General features: G+C 43.7%; 1 protein-coding gene across 1 annotated transcript in view; it reads right to left on the bottom strand.

The window, feature by feature from the left end:
* Positions 1 to 24822, bottom strand: part of NAIP (NLR family apoptosis inhibitory protein) — a 37486-nt gene that overhangs the window by 6826 nt on the left and 5838 nt on the right. The window contains exons 2-12 of the mRNA XM_019532283.1: positions 22082 to 22664; positions 19764 to 19863; positions 18555 to 18636; positions 16923 to 16974; positions 11866 to 11965; positions 10752 to 10827; positions 9853 to 9907; positions 5223 to 7343; positions 4044 to 4214; positions 1124 to 1285; positions 65 to 151 (exon numbers count right to left, since the gene is read on the bottom strand). Coding sequence (XP_019387828.1) covers positions 65 to 151; positions 1124 to 1285; positions 4044 to 4214; positions 5223 to 7343; positions 9853 to 9907; positions 10752 to 10827; positions 11866 to 11965; positions 16923 to 16974; positions 18555 to 18636; positions 19764 to 19863; positions 22082 to 22661 — 3586 coding nt within the window. The 5' untranslated portion in view covers positions 22662 to 22664. The remainder of the gene's footprint in view (positions 1 to 64; positions 152 to 1123; positions 1286 to 4043; positions 4215 to 5222; positions 7344 to 9852; positions 9908 to 10751; positions 10828 to 11865; positions 11966 to 16922; positions 16975 to 18554; positions 18637 to 19763; positions 19864 to 22081; positions 22665 to 24822) is intronic.

A 24822-nucleotide genomic window follows, 5' to 3' on the forward strand; every position in this document is an offset into this window, starting at 1 on the left:
ATTATTCCTAGGCAACATAATTCATTCTGATTTTAAAAAAATAGAATGAAACTGTAAACCATACCAAAGGCTTGGGAAACTTCCTCATCAGTAATGTATTGGTCATTAAGGTCTAACACTGTGAGAGACAGAAAATTTGGCAGAATATCAGCTAAAAAAAGAAAGAGAGAGAAATGAGCATTTTGATATTCACATTTTTAAATTATTATAACAGGAACTAATACAGGTTGCTTTTTTAATGCCTTGTCTTCCAAATCATTGGTGGTTAGGCTCTCATATAATCCATGGGTATTTAAATCCAAGAGACTCTTGTTTAAAGATTACCTATTATCACATGTATCTCTAAAAATTCTTTTCTGTGCTCAGATGGGTTAAGTATCTGATACCAGCTTGCATTATCAATTTCAAGGCAAGTAAGATCCTCAACATGCATATACAGTTCAATGCATACGATTTTCAATGCAGATTTTTTCATTGACTTGTCTTCTGACATGAATAGTAATTTCTTAGCCCAACAGTGCTAATATGCTGTTTAGAAGTGTATTTAACCTATTTTAGGCATACAACATACAGAAATGGTATCAGATTGTATGACTAAGAGGGTTCTTGCTGGTTATGTATTCAGTTACACTACCATGACACAAATGTAGACATTTCCTATAAAAACATGCTTACTAATCATTGCATCTCCTCCTGACAGGTTCTTTGGAGGGTTGTCAACAAATTTAGAAACAGGTGCAAACATTTTCAAATATAGACACCTATTCCCACATTGAAGCACCCTGAGGACATTGAAGTGAAAAAACTGCACCTCTTCCCTTGACTTCAATGGGAGCTACAGAGGCTTAAAATCCATTCTCACCTATTTTGGTGCTTTCGGCACCTGATTTTGGAAGTTTGGCCAGCCAATGTTTGGTGCTTTCTTGAACTTCACCAATTCAGTATTAAGATTATGCTATATTTTAAAAACAAATGGATTGGATTTGAGTTTTCTTACATTAAAGTTCCCTAATATTAAGATATTTTGTGTCTTTATATAGTCAACTTTTCCAAACTGCTGAGTTTTAAAGGAGGTAGGGGGAAATGAACAGAACAAGAGGTGCATAAGTCAGTGACTTCCTACCAAAGGATAACATGTCTCGGTCTCTGATAAATGATCCGGTAAACCTGATTTCCATTAATTTTTTGCAAGAAGAAACTGTAACCAGAAGAGATTCACAGTCAAGGAAGCTGGAAGTGTTCAGATGAAAGACACGGAGGTTCTGAAATCCCTGAATGAATCCAACTGTTAAAGGACAAAAAAATCATAGAATAAATGGATGAAGTTTCAGAATCAATACGTTTTTATTAGCAGTACCTATACATTTTCTTTAAGGACATGGAGGAAAGATATACAGTAAGGAGTTACAAGTGAATACATTTAAATTATATTTTAGGACACCCCCTGTCTTCCCCCCCCCCCACTTCCCCTGGTCTCTTTGAATAAAAAAAGAACAGAGCTTGTGGCTTGTTGCACCATGCCCCTTTATTAAGGAAAATTTCACCTCCAGAAGTGCCTTTACCTTTTCACTGTGTTATTTCATACTAAGAAGAATGAGACCCTAGGGCAGCAGTGTAATTAAAATTAAAGGGGAAAAAGAATGGAGGGACTTCACCCAGAGTATAATCTTTTTGTTTAGAAATTTCAGTACTGTATACAATGCTCCATCTACACATTAAAATGCAAAAGGAAAATTAATTAAACATTTAATTAAAAAAAGCCCCAGAAAAACAAGGATCTCAATCAGGAACCTCAGCTGCTGAATTTGGTAACGGGGGACAAGGGAGAGCAAGCAACAGTGGTGTTCACCCTCTTGTGTTCCACACCCACACCAAAGTTGTGGGTCCAGCAGGAGCTGTGCTGACAGCCCAGTGAGCTGAGAGAGCTCATTGCACTTGTACCATACAGCCGAAGCAGGTATGACTGCAATCCTCACCTCCCACCCTGCTGGTGGGTATTTGCAAAACCACTCTTAACTGGCTCTGCTCTTTTCTAGCAGGGAAGTCCCAGAGGATGGTGTTGGGCAAGTGCCCATCATCCCTTTGGGACATTTCCTGTGCATCACCTAGCATTCCATCTTTTCACCCCTCCTGTTTAATTGTGTATGAGGCCACTGGGCTAGATCATGAGGGGTTTGGAGTGAGGTGTCATCAATATGCTGTTGACACCCAGCTGTCTCTCCCTCTCTCACTTGATCCAGGCCCTGAAGTCTAGATCCTTACCCAGAGCCTGACTTCAGTAGGGCACTGAATGCAGGTGAACCAAATGAAACTGAATCTAGACAAGGCAAGGGTGATGGATGTTGGCAGACCTCATGGCTTGGGTTGGAATACTGGTTGAGGTGCAGGTGATACAAGATGCCCCTAGCCACTGCTGCAACCTGAGAATCCAGGTACAGCAAAATATCCAGAAGCACCTCAAGGCTGCAGGCCTGAGGGACATGGGGATGCTGAACTGTATCAATGATAGGTGTCCCAATCCCCCCCCAACCCCAACTGTGAGGTCTGCCAACAGTTTAATTTGGTTCACCTGCATCCAATCTCCAAATGCAGCCCAGCAATGGATAACAATCTAGATTTCATTGCCTGGTTAAGATAAGAGAGAGAGCCAGATCTGCACATCATCAGCATTCTGGTAGCACCTCAAGCCAAATCTTCTCATGATCTAGCCTAGTGGCCTCATACCCAATTGAACAGGGGGGGTGAAAAGGTATAACACTAGGGGACTCCCAGGAGAGACCTAAGAGATGACAAATACTTGCCCATCACCATCCTCTGCTACTTCCCTGCTAGGAAAGATCAGAGCCAATCAAGAGTAGCCCTGCAAATACCCACCAATGGAAGGTCATTTTCAGTAGCTGTGTTTCAGAATTTGAATTCCCTCCCTGTTGTCGCCTGGGAGAATCTGGGCCTGGCCATTGTCAGTTAATTGGATTATTAGTGTTTATTCAGGTGATCTGGATTCAGCTCCCAATTTTGCCCTCTTTTACCTCTCATGGTTTGCCAGAGGCTTTGACCAGTGTAGATAGCATGTACAGCAAGGGAAATACCTCCAGTTGGTCTACACTGATTCCTTCTCCTGACCAATTTGGAAATAATAGTGAAAGGTTAAAAACATTTCTTCTTTGTTGGAATGACAAGGCCAGCTTAAAAACTGGGAGACAGTAACATGGTGTTTGAGGGGCAGGGGAAAGAATTCTGTTGGAGATTCAAAGAAGGATGCAATGTTATCCCTAAAGAAGAACCTAAAACAGTTATTTTTCTGCAGGAGAGAGCTACCTAAACTTGGTCATTAAAAACATTCAAAGATATACTCACCAGGATTGCCAACTCAAAAAATTATTTCCTATAGACAATCTGACATTTCCTACCGACAGATAAACTTTTTGATTATTATTGACATGTATTTTTATGACCAGTAAGAAATATGTCTTGGGCTGGCAGCCCTGTGCAACTGCAGCAGTGGTTTTACAGCGTACTTCCCCCACCACAGGGGTTCCCTACCCACCCCACACACTGATAATCTCACCTGCCCCCACCCCCAGCCTGATCCACTCCCTTATTCCACCCACTGTCTCTCCTAGCCCTCAGCTTCACCCTGGCAGCACCACTCTCCTCCCTGCCTATACCTTTGATGCAGACAGCTGTTATATGTAGAGGATGGGCATAGAGACCCAGTAGCAACACATTGCTATAAGAAAGGGGTGTGGGTGTTGGGGGAGGAGGGGTCTTGTCCAGCAGGCTCCTGGGAAATGCAAAGCCCTGAGAAGAGCTCAGCATGTGCAGGGGCCTGTCCTTCCACTTAGCAAGGACAGGCCCCTGTCCTCTTTCAGTCTTTCAGTGCTGCTCCAAATATTTCCTGCGACAGAGCTTAAAGCTGTCATGACTCCATGTTTTATGGAGGGCAAAATATTCTTATGGATTTTCACAGACAAGCATTTTTAGAGTGTCTTTTTTATGGACGCTCCATAAATTAACATACAGTTGTCAACCCCAGCACTCACCCAGCCTGGAAGAACCATCTGAAAAGTTCACATTATCAATCAACAATCTCTCCATGCTATGGAGATTTCCAAAGCCACTGGGAATGATGTCAAACACGTTTTGACCATTCTGTACATACACTGATAATCCCTTTAAGCAGGTGAATTTGTCCAAATTTGTAAAAAGCAATTCTGAAAGGCAAAGTAAAACAAATAATGACACTGGTTTACTTTTCTTGATCTTGTTCTGTTCTCTCTACCCAGTCCATAACAATACAAATTCCTTGATGAAACTTTCTGCTGCAAAAGGGCTCTTGATGGAAAACTATCTCCACTAAAATGGTCCTTTATTCACTCCACATCTTGACAACCTTGACTGCCCTCCCATTTCACGACCCCCAGCATGATCCACATGCCCCCACTCCCCCTTGTCCTGGGATGGACACTGCCTCTCTCCCTTGCAGCTCCGTCCTGATGGCATAAAGAATTGCATCTGTGCATTTCAATGGGAGCTTCAGAAACCTTTCACAGTTGAGAATGTAAGCCAAAAAAACCCCAAAACAATAAAAAAAAAATACCCCCAAAACATTTGAAGGTATGAGTGGGCTTTTTTGTTTGTTTGTTTTAAAAAACTGGCATATCTTTAATTCAGTGGTGTTCAACCTCCACAGCCATGGCTCCCTCCCTGCCACTAAATTTATGGATCTGTGGGGAGCCCTGCAAGCCAGATGACATAGTCCTGCACTCTGAATTGCACCAGCACACAGGGTTGGTCCACAGCCAGATCTGACATGCTGAATCACACCCATCAATCAACTCCACGGGCCAAACTCACACTGGTTCCAGCCTGTGGACTGGCCCTGCACCACTCACGTAGCCTGCAGGACTGAAAGGTTGAGCACCAGGGCTTTAATCTATTGTTCAGGAAAAATGCACCTCGCAGGTAACTATGAACACTCCCGTTTACTAACCATTTGGTTATTCCACTCAAATATTGGGAGAGAGATTTAGAAATGACACCTCAGACTGGAAGATAAATTTTACCCCGACTACAGAGTTTTCACCAACACCTTTAGAATTCTTTTTAACTGAGTGGCTCTTTAACCTTTATGGATTTAAAAAAAACCCAAACACCCACAAAGAGAAAAGAAGTCAGACAGAAAAAAAAACTCCAGTCAGTTAACAATCACTGGATTGTACCTGGTACTTTGGCTTCTTCCTTTATCTCAAGAGATTCCACTGAAGACAGGGACAGAAGCAGTTCTTGTTCTGCTATACTCAAGTTAACATTACACAGGCTGAATTTTTTAAAGCATTCCTTGTGCTGTTCAAGAGCTGGTCGGATACTTTCAACCAGTCCTGGACTATCTTTTAGACAAAGCTCAACATGTTCTGAAATGGAGAATAGCACCATTAGGTTCCTGAGATCAGCTCCTTCCAAAGAACTGATGTCATTAGCTACAAATTTCAGAGCTGAAATCTTTGCACGACCCTTTGCACGTATGAAAGGAGCCATAAGAGAGTCTGGCAGAAATCTAGAAACCAGTGAAAAAAAACTATTCCTATTATTCTCAAGTTCTTTCACCCTCTGTGACATATCATTAAGATTTATAAATGCAGAAGCATAATCCGTGTCAATCGTTGGAACCTCCAGGTCAGAAAGATTAATTCCTATATCTGAAAAAACAGATTTTGGTTTGTTTTTTTTTCCATGTACATTTAAGTAAAAAGTACTGGGAAAAGACAGGCTTTCTGGAAAATCCAGAAAAAAACTCAGCAAAAAATTGTACTGTGACACAAATGAGTCAATAGAAAATGTTTTTCCTCTAAGGAACTCAAAGATGACTGGGGCACACATTGCAACAGTGTCACTTTCATAAGCTGCAGAAATTGCAATGTTCAGTAAAAGGCGAGTGAAAAATGAAAGACAAAATTCTGACTCCAAACCATCTATTGCCTGCACCACCATTTGTAGTTCTGGGTGATGTTGTAGTAGTTCATCATTTTCTGAATGACTTTCAAATGCCTCCTTAGAGTGGATCAAGTTGAATAAATGGTTTATGATTTTTGGAACTGCCTTGGAAGGATAGCTGCAAGCATACTGCAATAAAAAGTGATAGGTCCCAGAAACTTTCCTCAACGTGTTGATTTGCTGCAAGTAATACAGTCCTCTCTCCAGGTTTTCTTCAACATCAGAAGCCAGGAGCTCACTCATCCTTTGCCCCGCCAGGAACTCTTGGAATGATGGATGAAAGAACTGATAAACTGGCTGCAGCCTTTGGGCAGTGAATTTGCTCAGCAGGCCCAATCTCAGAGCTTCATCTCCATCAAGCCCCACTTCAAAGAGGTCTTCCTCTCTGAAATCAAAGCACGGCTTGAAAAGACCTTTTAAGGCAAGCTCTCCACAGGAGGACACCATGGTGCTAACGTGGTCTCCTTCTTCCAAGTATTTTAGGGAGTTATACAGCAAGTAGGCTTTAAAAATAGCCTTGTCATTGAAGATGTTCCCTGCTGGGTACTGTACCCAATATGCACAGAGAGCCACAGTTAGAAGCGGGGTCTTCAGAAAAGTCTGCATGGCCTTTTCAACTTGCAGCTTATAGATGAACTTTTCCACAAGGGCAATGTTGTGTGAAAACAGCTTCCGAAGGATGTAGAGAGTGCTGTAGAGAGGAAACTGCACAATAGTTAAAATTATGTTTGCATGCTTGCGGATTTCTCTGATCCGATTAGTACGCACGGCGATAAGCAGGCAGTGTTTGTTGAAGTGATTCTTTTGTACAAGTCCTTCGATGACCGAGGGGACTGAATTCATCTCGCCGTAGTCATCCAGAAGGAATAGGACCTGGTGCTTTAAGAGCTGAAGGATGTTCCTCAGGGACATTTCCGTTAACGACCCTGGAAATCCCACTAACTGGTTGCAGATGATGTCAATCAAGCTCTGATCCCCTTTTGTGGCACTGAGGGAAAGATAAAAGACCAACTTGAACCCACTTAGCATGGGGCAGCAGCCTGAGGCCCACAGTACAGCTACCTTCCTCAGCAATGCTGTCTTCCCACCTCCTGCTTCACCTTCGAGGACAGTGATGGAGTTAAGGTTTGCAAGGATGTCAGGCAGCAAGAGCTGCTGCAGTGGCTGGTTATAGATATCCTTTGAGACAACTGACAGGTCTGCGTAGAGCAATTTCAAATCGATGGCAAAATGTGTAGAGTCACCAAAGGAAGGCAGTCTGCTAAACCTGGTATTACTGTAAGCCTGTCTGAGCTGTTCAGTCAATGCCTGGGCTTCTTGGGACCATTCGGGATCCTCAAGGGTCATGTCTGTGAATAGACAGGAGATAAGGAAAATTAAGTGCACGCAACAGGAACCTACAGTGCTCCTCAGAGTGCCTTGACTGTACAAACAAGTCCCTTGCTCAGACATTGCTGCAAAGCTAAGGCAGATACTCCTTCTTCCAACCATATCACTATGCAACATACAGGAGGTTCACTCATCCCTCAAGTGACAGGTATAAGCTGTCACTTGAGGGATGAATTTGGCTCAATTGACTATTAACAAATGATCATGGAATGAGCCAGAAGAGAGGTTCCAGTCTTGGACTCTACGTTCAGGTTTTCAGCCTACCTAATTGTATCTAACCAACCCTTCCAGTCATTCCCAATCCTATTTACACTGACAGTCCTAGCTTATTCAGGATGCTGTGGAGGCTGCTGGAATGTCCTACAGTTACCAGACTTACTCCTCACCAGTGAATGTACTGGCTCATTAATGTGTAAGCCACTGACTTCCTGTGATTGATAGGCACAGAATAAAAAGCCCCATGATTAGTGGCACCTACTAGAAATTCTCCTTTAGTTTTGAAGACAGTGCTCTGTGCTTGTGGAGCTGTTTTTTCTATCCCTATGCTGTATGTGTGCATAGCTCTTCTGCTCTTCTTTGTACCCTCACCAAGGTCACTTGAGGGGTCCTTATCTAAGTTCATTCATATTTGTCATTGCCCTCTACAGTTTCAAAGAGCGAGACAGTTGGGGACATTCAATCACAGATAGGACTCCTGAGCAAAAATCCTTGCTAAAAGACAGCAGCCTTTTCCCCTTCCTCATTTTTCTACCTAACTTGTATCCAAGTTCACCTGTTCAGTAGTGCACAATTGAGATAGGTTACGGTCACTCTTTATTCACAACATATCAAGTACAGTGTTATCGCTTTTCAGTCACACAGTGAGGATAAGAATGTTTCGCAACGACTATACCAAAAATCAATTATTAAATCAATTTTAACCAAAAAACAAAAAAGATCACAAAATCATGGTGTGTAATAGCTACCCACAACAAACATTCTAATGAAATCTGATTCATTTCACCTCTGTTTTTTGGTTCATCAGTTGACGGTAGTCAAAGTCTCCTTTCACTACAAACCTCAAGACCATAGGACCTACATACACAGGCTACTGAGCTGACCAGGACTTCCAAAAGTGGTACGCAACCATTCAAGTCTTTCCTTGCAGTAAAGAGGGGAGCTACATATATATTTGTGGTGCAGTATCACCATGGATGATAAAGCACATTTAAGATGCTTTGTCCAGTTTTTTAGCATTTATAAACTATTAGGCTTCTTAGGATCTAGCAAAAGTGATTTTTTTTTGCCAGTGATAGAAGAGAAGTGTGTAACATTTCTGTCTGTATTTTGAAATTCACATGCATTGCCATGAAGGACAATGACAGGTCTCCCAGAGTCACCCAGCACATATAGTCACAAAAAAATTGTGCAATTCCAAAAAAGCCATAGACATAGTTACTGCATATACTTTTGTTTCCAAATATTTGCTGAAGAAGGTCTCTCAAATGAACCAGTCAATCTAACACTGCTTTTTATTTATCAGCTCTCACTCGCAACAATTCTAATATCTGTGGACCAGGAACTTTGGGCCATGATTCAATGATACCTCCTTTTGTGTAGCTTCCTTTCTAACAGATTTAATCATACACATCACTAGCATTACCCCCCTCAAAATTATTTTATTGTCTGATACAATTTTACTTAGAAAAAGGGAAAGGGTATTGTAAGCCTGACAGAAAACTATTTTAAGTCAGACTCTTTGGGTTTGAAATGCAGTATATGCAACACTAATATACCAGTATTTTCCAAAATATGGTAATATACTAGTATTTTCCAAAATATGAATGAACTCCTGAATGAAATTCACCCATTCCCACACCTATGTCCTTCGCTAAAGTCACATCTTTACTTTCAGAAAAGGACTGGTGTTGTCTTCTGGGCAGTCACCTGGCTTCCTGTGAACAGGTGAACTCTACCATCTGCCACTCCATTTATGTCACAGGTTACACATTAGGCCAGGGGTTTAGCAACCTGTTGTCACTGTGGACTTCTGCCTGTAGCTCAGCCCTGGCAGAGTCTGCACCCTGGAACCCTCCAGGAATAAGCACATGCAGGGAGGGTAATAGACAGAAAAAGGCCAGCAATAGGACTCTGGAGATGTTGCCTCTACCACTGTGGCTGGAGTGTGCTACTGTTTCCTTGAGCTGCCTGGGGCAGGATCCAGTCTATTCACAGGCTGGATCTGGTCTGTGGGCCATAGGTTGCCAACCCTTACATTAGGCAGTAGCTGACTGAGGTACTACAAGCTGCTTACTCTGCAGAACCTGAATCCCTATTTCAATTAGAGCCCTGGGTCTAAGAAAGGGTTCTAGGATTTGGCCAATGAAATACATACCTTATCTATTTTAGTTCCCTTGAACCAGAAAGAGTTCAGCAGAAAGGTTTAATGTGGAAAGAGCCTTCCAACAAGAGGTACAGAATAGTACTTACCAGTAAAAGCAGAACATTGGCATTTTCTCCCTTCCGAGGTTGTCTTTGCAGTTTGCTGGGGGAAAAAAAAGAAATAATTAAATCATTTATCACCCCTTAAACAAAAGGCAGGGTGCACTCACTAGCCCTGCTATAAAAACTTATCAGATTGAACCTTACAATGATTCAGATTCCTTCTCCCCGTTCCCCTAAAGTGATCCCTTTTCCTTCTCTACTTTGCTCAGATTAGTCCAAGCCTTTACTCCTCTTAAAATGCTCTTCTCCACCCCTAATATTTATCCTGCAAGTATATTTTTAAAAAGTAATGCTCTTCCCTCTTTAGCCTCATTTTGCTAATCTAAACAAGCCAAATGCCTTTATTCTTCTTTCATAAAATAAGTTTTTCATTCCCTAATCTTCTTATACTTGTGCTATGATAAGTTCACGTTCATCTTTTTTTGAACACTGGTGACAAAATTATACACAGTACTCTGAAAGTAGTCTTACCACTACCACTCCTAAAAGCCTCTCTCAGTTCATGGTGCAGCCATGTCAGATTCCAACAAATTTGCAAATTCTGCTAAATACCGTGTCATAAGGACAAGGATAAGGACAAGAAAAGGAAGAAAGTTCACTGCATACACAAGTAAATCCTTAAAGATACATGCCATTTTCTAACATGGTACAGATAACCATCAAAATTAAAAAAGGGAACCTCTATCAAGGCTTTTACTTCCCCCAATCAGAAATTCACAGTGGTTCAGGGACAAAGACAAAGCATTAGTACAGGGCTCAGGTTAACTTTAAAGTCGTTTTTGCATACCATATACACAGTGATTTACTCTGACCAGAACATCCATTTCTACATAGCAAAGTATGAATTCTCCAGCCAACAGCAGAGAATAAGACCAATTGGTTACCTGCTCAGAATGTAACGTTGACTGACTCTTTGGTGGATCTACTGTCATCTCATTGCGTAGCTCCAAGCATTTGCAACTAAAATTAAATGTTCAAACATACAACATTAAACCTGATGCAATGTTCTTTAACTTGCTTACTTTTCTGTTCTTTTTTCAGTTAGTAGAAAATAGGAAAAAAAACCAGAATCAGTCATACATTTGGAGGAGGCAAGGATTTTTGTGGGCGATATTTTTTATTGGACCTACTGCATGTTTGGGATTGATTTATTTTTCTAAGATTAGACAAATTTGTCTAAATTTATCCCAACTATGCTCTGGTCCAATGAAATACATTACCCAAAAAATCTTTGCCTAACGCATACTTCCTGGACCATTAGGGCTACAACATCACTCCAACAGTATGTTTGAAAGTTTTTCAGAACTCATTCTCTCCACTCCTAAGGAAAGGATCCAGCAGTATTTCTGTTAGCTTTACTCCTTGTCCCCACATCTGCATGACCCCCACTTACAATCAAGCAAGGTAGTAAACTGATCCATCCAAAGTTTAGCAAGACCTCTCCGTGACCAGAAAGGCTTTGCTGCCATAGGCAATGACACACTGGTTTATCCCTAAATCCCTCAACTCTGCACTTTCAGTCATACCATCTCTGCCAATACTGAATATTATCTCCCTGTGCATGTAATCCTACTGATTTTAAAGGGACCGCTTGTGCTATTAGAGTGACTCATGATGAGTCAGGCTGTCCCAGAACTAGTTCCACATAGACCAAGCACAAACAGCTCATATTCTTCCTCACATGAGTCATGCATACTGACATACATACCTGCAAGCATTTGAAAGCGACTAAACACATTAATGAAGATCTGCAGTACCCAAAATCTGTTCTCTGTGGGGAGTCACTAAAGTTTGCTTTGCAACTATTCATGTGTGAAAAAGGTATGTGAACAACACCATGCAACTAACTTGAGGTCTAGCTTGCTGTTTTCAGAATGAGCTATTTAATGATCAATTCTTAATATAAAACCTGTTTTGTTCAATAGTCTTTTTTAAAGAAATGCAGGTCAACTTTCTTTGACACCAAGAAGAATTTCTCAAGGGCACCCAGTTACTCACTCAGAGAACCATTTTTTGTGTTCTTTCCAGGGATCATCACTTTCCTCCCAATTCTCCAAACATCTAGCACAAGCAAAGCATTGAACAACATCCCTTTCACCTACACACAGAGAATAACATGTCACAAAAGGGGCTCATGAATGTTTCTCCATGTTCTGATTAATACATCTTTTACTAGAAAGAAAAAAAAGGTTGTGTGTCATGTTTTCACAAGATGATTGAGTATTCAAAGCAGATTACAAAATACTTGCATTTTTTTTATCTAGCATTATTTTTTATCTAGCATTATGATGATTGAACACCTCTCTCTTTCTGGCTTCCATTAAGGAAATGTGCATAGGAAAAGATAGATGTCAGGATCTAGACAAGTTATTCCAAGGATATGGACACATGTACCTTTGTAGGCATTTCAAAAGGGCAGCAGCTAGTATGTTCTAATTCAGGGGTAGTCAAGCCTGGATCCAGTACAGAGAGCCATGTGATCTCGCCTGTGGATCGTCCCAAGAGTCTGGAAATGTGGGGCACTTGTATACATTACACTGTTTAATCCTCACTAAATTAAATTGGTTTATTAAAATTGACATTATTTGTTTGAATTCGGTATATCATTGTTTACTGGTGACAGCCTTTAAATCAAATTCAGCTCAGTGTGCAATTCACAGTAAATTACAGCAGGAAGAGCTGTATAACAATCCACCCTGCTGCTTTCTTTGGTACTCAGTTACGGCAAGGGGGACCAGCCAACCAGTAATTCCCCCCTCTCCCAGCCCAGGAAGACATGGCTGCCTGCAGGGAGCTCCATGCCAAGCCGGTCACTTGTACAGTCATCCCTCCACCCCCCATGGCCCTGGCATGGGTGCCCACCTGTGCCTTGCTGCCCATGTCTCCCCAAGGGGTGTGGTTACTGACGGTCGCACCGTCACTCTCACCACATAGTCTGCCCTGGCTCCATCAGGGAATTAAGAACCGCTTGGGCACCTGAAGGGGGAACCATGGAACACTTTCCTTTGCCTTTCAGAGCAAATGCCATCTGTCCACTCACAGGACTACCCACGTCCAAACAGGCCCAAAGACTTTCCAGGTCCAAAGTGAGAGGCATCATATTAACATTTTTTTTTGTTTCAGTCATTGTGCAGGCATTCCTCTGCCCCCCGAGCCAACTGGCAATTCTACAAGTTTTTCCCACCCCCCTGTAGGTTCACCTGCCAGCTGCTGTGTTGATTTGCTGCTAATTGCCCATAGTCTGCCTTTGGATGGCTCCTTCTGTCAGCTGCCTCATCCCCTGGGCAGCACTGGGGGAAGGTGTCAATTAAAACTGCTACTGCTTCCCTACCACCACCACCACATTTCCAAACCTCACAGGCCAAATGATGTGGTCCCATGCATGGAGTATGGCTGGCACGTGCAGGGCGAGGGCTGGGGTGGTGGGCTCAAGCTGGGGCTGGGGATGGAGCAGCAGGCCCGGTGCAATCCAGCACATGTGGGATTGGTACTGGAGCTGTGGCAAAGGGCCCAATTCATCATGCACAGGGATGAGGCCTGATCTGGCACTCAGAGTATGCGCCATGGACATGATATGGCCAATGAAACAAAGGCCTCATCCTGTGCATACCAAATTAGACCCCAGCCCCATGCATGGTGGATCCACCTCACAGACCAGCCTGGCACCACTCATTCATCCTGTGGGGCCAAAATGTTCTAATTTTTATAACTGCCAGCAAGCCAGGAACAATACAGGAATTTGACAGGCAAGGTCAGTTCCCAGACAACTGCATCTGGCAGCACAGTTTGGGGAGGAGGTCAGCAGCTAACAGTGGCCAAAGAACAGGTTAGGAACTATTTAGAAGAGCTGGATATGTACAAGTCTATGGGGCAGGATGCAATGTGCCCAAGGGTGCTGAGGGACTCAGCTGGTGTGGTTGCAGAGCCACTGGCCTTTATCACTGAAAACTTGTAGCAATGGGGAAAGGCCCCAGATGATTGGAAAAGGGCAAATACAGTGCCCATCTTTAAGAATGGGAAGGGGGATCTGGGGTACCACAGACTGGTCAGCCTCATCTCAATCCCTGGAAAAATCATGAAGCAGGTCCTTAAGGAATTTTTAAGCAGTTGGAAGAGAAGAAGGTGACTAGGTATAGTCAGCATGGATTAACCAGGGGCAAGTCATGCCTGACCAACCTGATTGCTGTGGATGCAATATATCTTGATTTTAGCAAGGTTTTTGATACATTCTCCCACAAGCAAGCTAAGGAAGTCTGGGCTGAAGAAATAGACTGTAAGATGGATAAAAAACTGGCTGGATCATCAGGCTCAGAGGGTAGTAATCAATGGCCCAGTGTCTAGCTGACAGCCAGTATCAAGTGGAGTGCCCTGGGGTTGGTTCTGGAACCGGTTTTGTTCAATATAGTGATTAATGATCTAAAAGATGGGATGGGGTGCACCTCCAGCAAATTTGCAGATGACACCAAGGTGAAGAAGTAATAGATAAGCTGGAGGGTAGGGCTAGGATTCAGAGAGATCTCAACAAACTGAAGGATTGGACCAAAAAAAATCTCAAGAAGTTCAATAAGGACAAGTGCAAAGTCCTGCATAGGATGGAAGAATCCCATACACCATTACACCCTGGGGACTGGCTGGCTAAGCAGTAGCTCTGCAGAAAAGGACCTGGGGGTTACACTGGACAATAAGATGGATATGAGTCAGCAGTGTAGCCTTGTTGCCAAGAAGGCTAACAGCATACTGGGCTGCACTGGTATGAGTGTTTCCAGCAGGGCAAGGGAAGTGATTCTTCCCCTCTTTTCAGCACTGGTGAGGCCACATCTGGAGTACTGTGTTCAGTTTTGAGCCCTCCACTACAGAAAGGATGTGGACAAGTTGGAGAGAGTCCAGCAGAGGGTAACAAAAATGGTTAGAGGGCTGGGGTACATGACTTCGGAGGAGAAGTTGAGGGAATTGGGCTTATTAAGTCTGGAGAAGAGAAGACAGAGGGGAGATTTAATAGCAGCCTTCGAGTACCTGAAGGGGGGTTCCAAAGAAGATGGAGCCAGACTGTTCTCAGTGGTGGCAGATGACAGAACAAGAAACAATGGTCTCAAATCGCAGTAAGGGAAGTTTAGGTGAGATATTAGGAAAAACTCTCTCACAAGGAGGGTACTGAAGCACTGGAAAAGGCTACCCAGCAAGGTTGTAGAATCTCCATCCTTGGAGGTTTTCAAGATTCAGCTAGACAAAAATTTCACTGGGATGATCTAGTTAGGGATGGTCCTGCTTTGAGCAGAAGGTAGACTAGACACTAGAGGGCCTCCCTTCCAACCCCAATCTTTCTATGATTCTATGACACCACCATAGCAAAACCACTCAAATTTTAACACTGGATGAAGTGCTGTAAAAGTTGGAGTGTCTTTGCTACATTTATGCCATTCTCAACTTGTCCACACATAACAATTAGAACAGAACAGCTGCTGCCCTTTTGAAACATTTCCAGAGGTACATCTGTCCATACCCTTAGTGCCAAGAGAGAGCAAGAAGTCAAGTAACCTTGAGCCTGTAACTTTTTTCACAGGAGAGCAATCAAACATCTGGCTGTCTCTTCACACTGGTACTTAATAATGGCCTAAATAAATTTCTTTTCTCAATGTTCCACCCCTTTCCTTCCCACACTACTAAAAGTAACTCTGATTCCACCTGAAAAGGGTTAAGAAAAAAAAGAAACACACAGGCTGAGAAAGAAACATAGGTACTCTAATGGATCTTCTGCTGGTATTCAGTCCAATCCCTGGTATTACAGGAAACTGGATCATAACATTTGTCAAATCTGGTCTTAAAACACAAGTTAGGTTTCTTACTTCCAGCTACACCAGCACCAAAACCTCAAACCTTTGATGGCTAGATATTTTCTGTAAAGTTACAGCTTCATTTATTTGTGAATAAATCGCACCCATTTGTTCTCATGCTAACACTGGCGATTAGGTGAAGAGGCTCTTACCCCTTCCTAAGGCTTGACTTCCAAAATCTGAGAGAAAAATAATATCCCCTCTCAGGCCTCATTTTGCCACCCTAACTAAACCCAGCTCTTCTAGCTTGCCCTTAGAAGATGGGTTCTTCATGCCTCTGATCATCTTAGATTTCATGCTTCTTGACCAAAGATGACGAAAAAAATGTACACAGTATTCCACATGATGGCTCACCAGTACTTTACCCAAAATCCCCACTTCTGTTATCTCCTTGTATCTGGAGATAGTTTGCCTGGTATGTCATACACTTATAACTTTATGCCTTTCCTCATAACCTCACCATACTGGTGGGGTCATGGTCATCCTGTGATCCATCAGTACACCCAGATCTTTCTTTGACTCCATCATTCTAAAGAAATGAGTCCTCAGCCTATGATGGAATGTCTTGAAGTTAATCCATAAATCCATGACATGGCACTTTCTACCACTGAATTTCACTCATTTCTATCACTCTGGTCCTCAGTGACACCTAGTCCCTTTCATATGATATTTCAGGCCTCATCTATAATGACAGTGTGTCATAATTTTGTGCTATTAACAAATATCACTAATACAAACCAATTTTGGGCATGAAAACGATAGATAAACTGGTTCCAAGAGCACTCCATAAGGAACTCCACTGGTCAACTTTTTTTAGACCAATAGCTTTTTTTTCTTTACAACCAGGTATTGTCTCCCCTTTAGCTGGTTCCTATGTCACCTAACAATTCTTGAGTTAAGCCCCATATTCTCTTTTTCGGACTTGAAGATCTACAAGGTCCCTTCTGACCCTACTTCTATGATTCTATGACAAAGGCAAATGTGAGTCAGACAGAGCATAGCTGTCATCCATTGACTTTCTGCAGAGAACACTGCTTTCACTCCTGATCAGACTGTCCAACAGCCCTAGAACTTTGCAAAAAGCTAAAATCCAGAAGCTTTCATATTTACAAGCTTTTCTTCACAAGAAAATAAACTTGGGGCTGCTTTCATTGTTAACCCTGCTCAACAAGAAAAAAAGAGAACATGCTCAGGATTAGAGTAGAATTCATTCTCATTCTGTACCTGTTTCTGTAGGTAATATCCTCTTTATCAAGGGAGTTGTGAAATGCTTTCCCTAAGCAGAATGAAAATTTAAAGTTAACATTGTCTTCTATTTAGTTATATCTGCTGGCCAACATGGTAGGTTAGCAAAACAAAAGAAATAAACACATGAACAGAACAGGGTTGGGACTAATACTACCTGGTGAGAGGGCTGGTAGAACCTCCAAATATCAACTGATTAAATATGCTTTCACTTTTGAAAAGAACTGAAAAAGGACCATCTAGACACTCAGAAAGTGTCTACAGCTACAGCCAGAGATGGGATTGGGTACCACCCCCCTCCAAGAGACTTTTCTCAGATAGGAGCATATCTTAGGGAGGAAACAAACATTGCATTTCATCTTTATAATGGCACAAGGGGACAGCAGAAAGAAATCCATATCTTCTGTTGTACTGCAACATGGCCATGAGAAAAGTTAGTAAACCATGCCACTTTATTGCAGTAGGCAGCCATTTACTTTATGATAGGATGCTGGGTAGCTGTAGCTGCTTGCATTTTCCCAATGCCCCCAGGCAGATGCTCCCAGGGTTTGAGGGGCCTGGCCCTGCATGGCCCAGGTATTCCTGCACAAAATTGGGTCCTTCAAGCCCTAAGAGCACCTGCTTGGCTTTCCCCATTTTCAGAGACATGTACAAAGCAATCTCTGGTGTCAAATTCATTCTGGTGCAGTCCTAAGGCCAGAACTGTCCTTTGGGGGGGGGCGCGAATCGGGGCAACTGCCCCAGGCCCCACACTTTGGGGTGGCCCACAGACCCCACCAGCCACCACACCGTGCCGTGACAGCTCTGTACTCCATCCGCTTGCCACCCCCCACCCATATGCCCTGGGCCTCGCACACCCCTAGGGTCGGCTTTGCCTGAGGCTGAAACTGCCAATCAGCTGATTGGTGACCCCAGCTTTGGGACCGCACCAGTGCCCCAGTTTTCCTTCCTTCCAGAGATGCACTCCCAGAATCTCCAGGGCATGTCTCTGGAAGCAGGAGAAGTCAGGGTTCCCCATTTGCATAGATGTGCCTCCAGCAATCTCCAGGAACCCCAGAGATTGCTGGGAGACATCTCTGGAAGTGCAGAGCGTGTTGCCCCTTGTCCCAAAAGATCAACAGGCAGGACACATCCCAGCACAGCTAGTCTACTTCACTTGGCAATGTCTGTTTCTAGCTATAGAGACACAATAGTGCTAGCATCTTAAGCATTCCCAGAAATTCTCCAGGTGTCAGTGACCTGTATCACATTCAAGATTGTCTGGTTAAATAAAAAAAAAAGTAACAGCACCTTTAAGCATTCCCTCAGCTACTTCTAACCATATCTGAAGGGATCTCAACCTCTGATGTCCCAGGAAGTGTGGGTTTTGAGCTCAAGACTCCCCAGATGGTAACAGGACTCTGTAGCACTCAGGTGGCAACCCTAAAAAGCCTGTGCACATAGAACACTGCTCACACAAGAAATCCCCTAAGTCAACAGATTTTCTTCTCCTGGCTCATGTTAACCACGAGAATTAGCTTGGCAGAATCAGGGTCCAGTTCATCCATCTTAATATTTTGACTATGGTACATGAAACAATGAAAGAAAAATAACATGGCTGTTGAAAATTACCACCACTCCTACAAATCCACAGTAGCTATGAAGGTATTCTTTAATTTCATCACTGGATTTCTTATGGTGAAGGAATTCACACCTATAAAACAACAAGGTAAATCAAATTACTAAATGCTGTGGCATTCCTGGAAGGGATTTTTTTTCCTTTTATTTCTGGTTAAGATTTCCTTTACTAAAAGATAATTCAGTGTTATTTTTTCATTTCAGAAACAGACAGTAAATGGACAGTAGCTGTATGGTGCTGTCAACATCACTCAAACAACCAAATGATTATTAAGGGGAACTATTTACCAGTTTTAGCTTATAGCTTAGTCCAAGAGGTGCTCAACCCCCAGCTCCAAAGCCCGTAAGCCAGATCCAACCACCAGTGTCACCTGGCCTGTGGGGCACCCCCCAGGTCCGAAAAACTTGATGGTGGGAGAGTGGTGAAACCTCTACCCTACTGTTAAATTTTTGAACCCAGGGGTACACTAGCTCAGGCATGCAGGGCAACAGAGGGCCTGATCCTGACACATGGAGTGGGACACTGGTGAAGCCACACCTGGAGTACTATGTCCAGTTTTGGCCTCCTTGCTACAGACAGAATGCGGACAAATTGGAGATAGTCCAGTGGAAGGCGACAAAAATGGTGAGGGGTCTGAGGGACATGACTTATGAGAAAAGACTGGGGGAACTAGGCTTATTTAGTTCAGAGAAAAGGAGACTGAGAGGCAATTTAATAGCAGTCTTCAACTAGCTGAAAGGGGGTTTGAAAGAGGATGGAGCTAAGCTATTCTGTGGTGGGAGATGGCAGAACAAGGAGCAACGGTTTCAAGTTGCAGCAAGGGAAATTTAGGTTAGATACAAGGAAGAATTTTCTCACTAGGAGGGTAGTAAAACACTGGAACAGGTTACCCAGAGAGGTGGTGGAATCTCCATTCCTGGAGGTTTTCAAAACCCAGCTAGACAAAGCTTTGACTGGGATGATTTAGTTGGGGCTGGTCCTGCTTTGAGCAGGGGGCTGGACTAGATGATCTCCTGAGGTCCCTTCCAACCCTCATTTTCTATCATTCTATAACAGGGGTGGTGTGCCAGCCCCCAGGGCCCAATCATGGCACATGGATCAGAGCAAGGTTGGCGTGAACCACCAGGGCCTGATCCCAGTGTGAATGCAGGTCAGCTTTCATTGTGCATGGAGGAATTTCTCAAGGATGATCAGTCACTTACTCAGGAAACCATTTGGCATGTTCTTTCCAAGGATCATCACCTTCTTCCCAGTTCCCCAAACATCCTCCACAGGCAAAGCACCGAACTTTATCTTTTTCACCTGCATGTAGAGAATCACATACGTCAAAGCTGATCCCAGACAATGTCAGGTCTCTTGCCCATACTGAAGTTGCGCAAACATAACTATCACAGTGAACACCAGTTTACCTCAGGAATTTAGATCTTTTAATTGGAACTTTCTGGCTTACACTGTAATAGGTGAAATGACAAGGGAACTTCTATACAAACTTGATTAGATGTTAACAGATTTTGAATTCAGTAAGGTTAGGTGGAGTCTAACTTAATGAAGCACAAGGCCAAGCACAAGGATAAGGAATAGATCAGATCAGATATTTCTGACATATCCAAACCTCAGAATGTTATTATTATTACTAGCAAAATGCCCATCATGAATGACGGGGGGCAGGGGAGAGCGGGGGAAGGCAGAGACGCAGACCAGCATCTGGCCCCATGCCCTCCCCCTGCTGTCCCATTGCTGCCCCACTCCCCCACCCCCTGCTGCTGCTCTGGGTCCTGCCCTGCTACCCCCCTGCCGCTGCTGCTCTGGGTACAGCCCCGTTCCCCCCACTGTGGCGCAAGGTGCACAGGGGTGGGGTAGTGAGGGGCCGTGGGGAGTGGCACGGGGAGCGGCCACAGTGCAGAGAGTGCTCTATGCTAGTGGCACGAGGAGCGGCCCTGGGGTGTGGTGCAGGTCACATGTGAGGGGTAGAGCACGCAGCTGTGTGGGGATGGTGGCATGCAGTCATGGGGGTGAGCGTGGCTTTGGCAGTGGCCCCAGAGTGTTGCACAGGGATGTGTGGCACATGGCTGCACGTGGGGAGTACCTGCCAGCTGTGGCTGCCTGGTGTAGGGAGCAGCCCCAGGATGTGGTGCAGGACACACAGGGCCGCGTGGCATGAGGCTGGTGGGGGGAGATGTCAGTGGCTGTGGGGCGCGGCACTGCCGGCTGTGGCCATGTGGCACAGGGGCTGGCCCCAGGGTGTGGTGCAGAGCATGACAGGGGCGTGGCATGCATGGTGTGGAGAGTGGCCATGGCATGGTGACACTCACCGGCTGCACCCTGGGGTGTGGCACAGGGTGCAAGGGGGGGCACATGGCATGGGGGGTGGCCAAGGTGCGGGGAGCGCCTGCTGGCTGCAACCAGGTGGCATGCTGCCTGGCCCTCCAGTGCAGCAGATGGTGCGCAAAGGGGGGCATGGGGGGCAGGGTGCCCTGCCGGGAGCAGGCATGGGGGGCATGCCCCACTCCATAGCAATGTGCTACAGCTGACAGTGCTGCCTGCACCCACCGCCCTTGCAGCAACCTGCAGCCACCCCCCCCAACCTGCGCATCCAGCAGGCACAGCTGGCGGGGGCTCCATGCGGGGGGGACGTGGCTTGGAGGGCAGGGGCAAGGCAGCACGGGCAGTGCCCACCAAATACAGCTCACGCCTGGGGGCAGGGCACATCCCCCATGCACACCCTTCACACGGCACCCTACAGCCATGCGCCCCCCAGCACCAAAACCCTCAACCGTGTGCTGCAGGCAGCAGAAAGAGGAGTCCCTACGAAGCCTGCAGACTGGTGACCAAAACCAGAGCAGGGGAGGGCCAGGACTCAGTGCAGTTGCTGCACAGCCACCTAAGCTGGAAAGGGGAATGATGCAACCAGTCGCTAGGTTTTATAGGGACTGCAGGCTAGCCTAGAGCAGCACCACCCAAAGGTGATGTTCAAGGACACCCTTTGATGTTGCTCTTTGGTAGGGATGGATTGTGGGTGGGGGCGGTAACTGTACTGCTTATTGCAATTGTTTAAATAGAAGTACATGTTTCTTTAGGGGAAAAGGGAAATGAGTGAATTTTGGAGACAAGCATCATCCTCCTGTGAGAGAGGGAGGCACAGGCTTGAAAAGGATGTTAGGGGTGGTGAGAGATGGGGGTGTAGTGGGACAGCCATGCTCCTCCTCTGTGAGAGATGTAGGTATTGACTTGGGAGGGACAATAAGAGGGAAGTGAACTGACCTGAATATGACGCAAGGAAGGGAGAGTAGATAGGGAAGGCAGAGGAGGGAGAGTGGGTAGGGTGGGGCAGATGGCTTTTACATTTTGGACTTTTTATTGGGGGGGGAACTTGTTTTGTGATATTTTCTTATTTTAAATATTTTGTTCTGATTTTACAAGTTATTTTCTCATCTATTGTAAGCTGCCAGGAACCTTTTTTGGGAAGGACAACATATAAATCTAATAAACATCAAAAAACAAACATACCTTTTCCATTTACCTGTAAAGAAAAATCCAGCACTAGAGAGCGCAGCTGGCTGGGTTCCTCTGGCATAAAATGGCCAGGCTTCAAAAGACTGAAGTCTAGCCTCCTCCTCTTTGTACCTGTCTGTAGGCTCTGCCGGACTCTCCTCTACGCTCTGAACACGTATGTCATACCGCAGAATGTTACCCACCTCTTTCCCTTGCACAAAGTCACACTGAGGCCGAAATTTTTTATGCTCTGAATCTGGGGACAGTCTGGCTGGTGTGGCACATAAAACCAGCCCACAGCAGAAACACTGTATACCAGACTTAACCCCTGTGTAATAAAACCCGGCAGCAGCCATCTCTGTGGGAGCCCACGATGAACCAGAGCCATAGGGGAAGAACGTTTTTAACCTCTTGCATTCATTTCTCATGCTGGGGTTATAACCCCTTTGCAACTGCTTGCGAATCTCCTGGTATTCTCTCTCCATTTCTTCTGATAGCTTGTGCCAATCAAAATTTACACGAGGGAAGCGAGCCTGTATATAAGATGGATTCAGCTCAGAAATTTGATTGTTGCTCATGTCCTCTGCAGGAGGGTCTAGGCCAGACATTATCTGAAAACAAACAAACAAACCAACCAACCCTGCTGGCTAAATAGGATATATATCACAGTGCTCATCAAAAAAAGCCCAAACATCTGTGTTAAATTTCATTAAAAATACCCCAAGGTTACCACAACATTTTATGAGATATGCCATCATTAACACTAAAAACTCTAGTCAGCCAGCTGCATGGGGATTGTACTGACATATTATTTAGGGAATCTACATAAACTAGAAAGAACCTGCCTGATGAAACAGGAAATCCCTCTCCAGATGCAACAGGACCCTAGGAATAATTGCTTTATTAATTTTTTTTTTAACTCATCTGGATTTCAGGATGGATGAAGGTTAGTTAGCACGAGTTAAACTCTGACCTCCTGCACCTAAAAAGCTATTACAAAAAAAGAACTGGTTTTGTTTATGAAACATTAGAAAGATGTAGCTTAAGGTGTTGCAAAAATTTAGAACTCTTGGTTCCAAAATGAAACCTCTTATTCGGCCAACTGAGGAATTACAAAAAAAATCTTTATCTGCAAGCTTTCGGGCTCCTTTTTACCAGACTGAATTTTCCCAGAGTCTGATGAAGGATGCATGAGCCCAAAAGCTTGCAGAAAAAAATATGTTTTTTGCAATTTCTCTCTTGGGCTAATTAAAGGTATCATTTTGGAACCAAGAGTTCTAGATTTTTGCATTTCTTTTTGTCTCAAACTAACACGGGTACCGCATACATCCCTGAAATATGGAAGATGCCAAATTTTAGCCAGTTTTGGATTATAAACTTCATTGCTGAACAACAAGAAAGATTTCTACACCTCCCTGCCTGCCATCTTACACTACCAGGGAAGAAACCCTGCTTGATCTACACAATGAAGAGCAAGCTCACAGAGAGTGTCATGGACCCAGAGGAACAGTTTTCCAACTTCTGCTTCCTCTGTGCAAACATAATGTTATTTCCTTCAGATGGGGGCTTTTTACCATCTTGAACTTTTTCCTGAGCCTGATGAAGGGCATATGAGCCTGAAATCTTTCAGAAAAAGGTTTTTTTTTTTGCAACTTCTTAGTTGGTCTAATAAAAGGTATCATTTTGGAATAAAGAGTTCTAGAGTTTTGCACTTCTTTTTGTCTCAGTCCAACACAGTTACCACATACATTGCTTAAGTGTTGTAACTTATACAGAAATCACGCCAAAAGGGCCACTATCATCAGAAAAATGACTCTCGGAACAATTTATTCCTTCTCACTGACTGCATACCCTTTACTGTTTAAGCCCACACATCAGTATCTTGTAGTTCTTTTGTTGTTCTAGCTTTAATTTGCTATTTGCAATGTTTGCATTCCTACCATGAAAGGCATTATTATTAAATTACTATTATTCTAAGGTGTTTCAAAAAGGCTTACTTGAAGTCTGATTACACCGTGAAGTATGTGTGAAAATGGCAGTGTTTGCATCACATACACCCACTCTGTGAATTTAGATCAGATTTATTCACTTGAGCAATAAGGTCATCTTTTCTTCCCCTCCACCTCTCTTTATTCAACTGCTAACTCGAATTGTGGTCACAGTTCCTACCTAAGAAGCATTGATTGATGGCTCTAGAAAGCCATATTCTTTCTTAATTGTCATTAGTGGCCTAAAACACCCAAGATTAGATTACTAAGCATGTATGGATGGAAGTTATTTTTTCAAAGTCTTATAACTTGACAAAAATTGAGAGGATTTTCAAAGGTGAAGCAAAAGGCAACTCCCTGACAAATATAAACCTCTCTTCCAAAGTATGGCAGCACTAGTTTTAGTACAACAATTGTAATTTTTCTTTTAAAAGGCACAAAGCAACTTATTTTTTCCTATTCATATTATTGGAAATGGATAAACAATCTTTGCTAAAACTTTCCCCAAAAAAGTCAGCCTGAAGCAGATGTCCAGTTGTCAGGGTCTTGAACCCCAACTTCCCAGGTCCATTGTCTGACCGCAAGAGACAGACAACACCAGCAAGGTCTTATCTCAAAGCTCTTTATTAAAGCATGCATACACAACAACAAAGAGCAGCTCGTCTCCTCCAAGAACCAGCCCCCCTTGATAATAAGTAAGCAAGTTTATATAGACAGTTTTGCGTCACAGATTCTACACTTAATTGACTCAACCTCTATGGTTAGTTAAAAACTTCTAGTG

The sequence above is a fragment of the Crocodylus porosus genome, unplaced genomic scaffold, assembly GCF_001723895.1.
Source record: "Crocodylus porosus isolate Cpor-Errol unplaced genomic scaffold, CroPor_comp1, whole genome shotgun sequence".
NCBI classification, from domain to species: Eukaryota; Metazoa; Chordata; order Crocodylia; family Crocodylidae; genus Crocodylus; species Crocodylus porosus.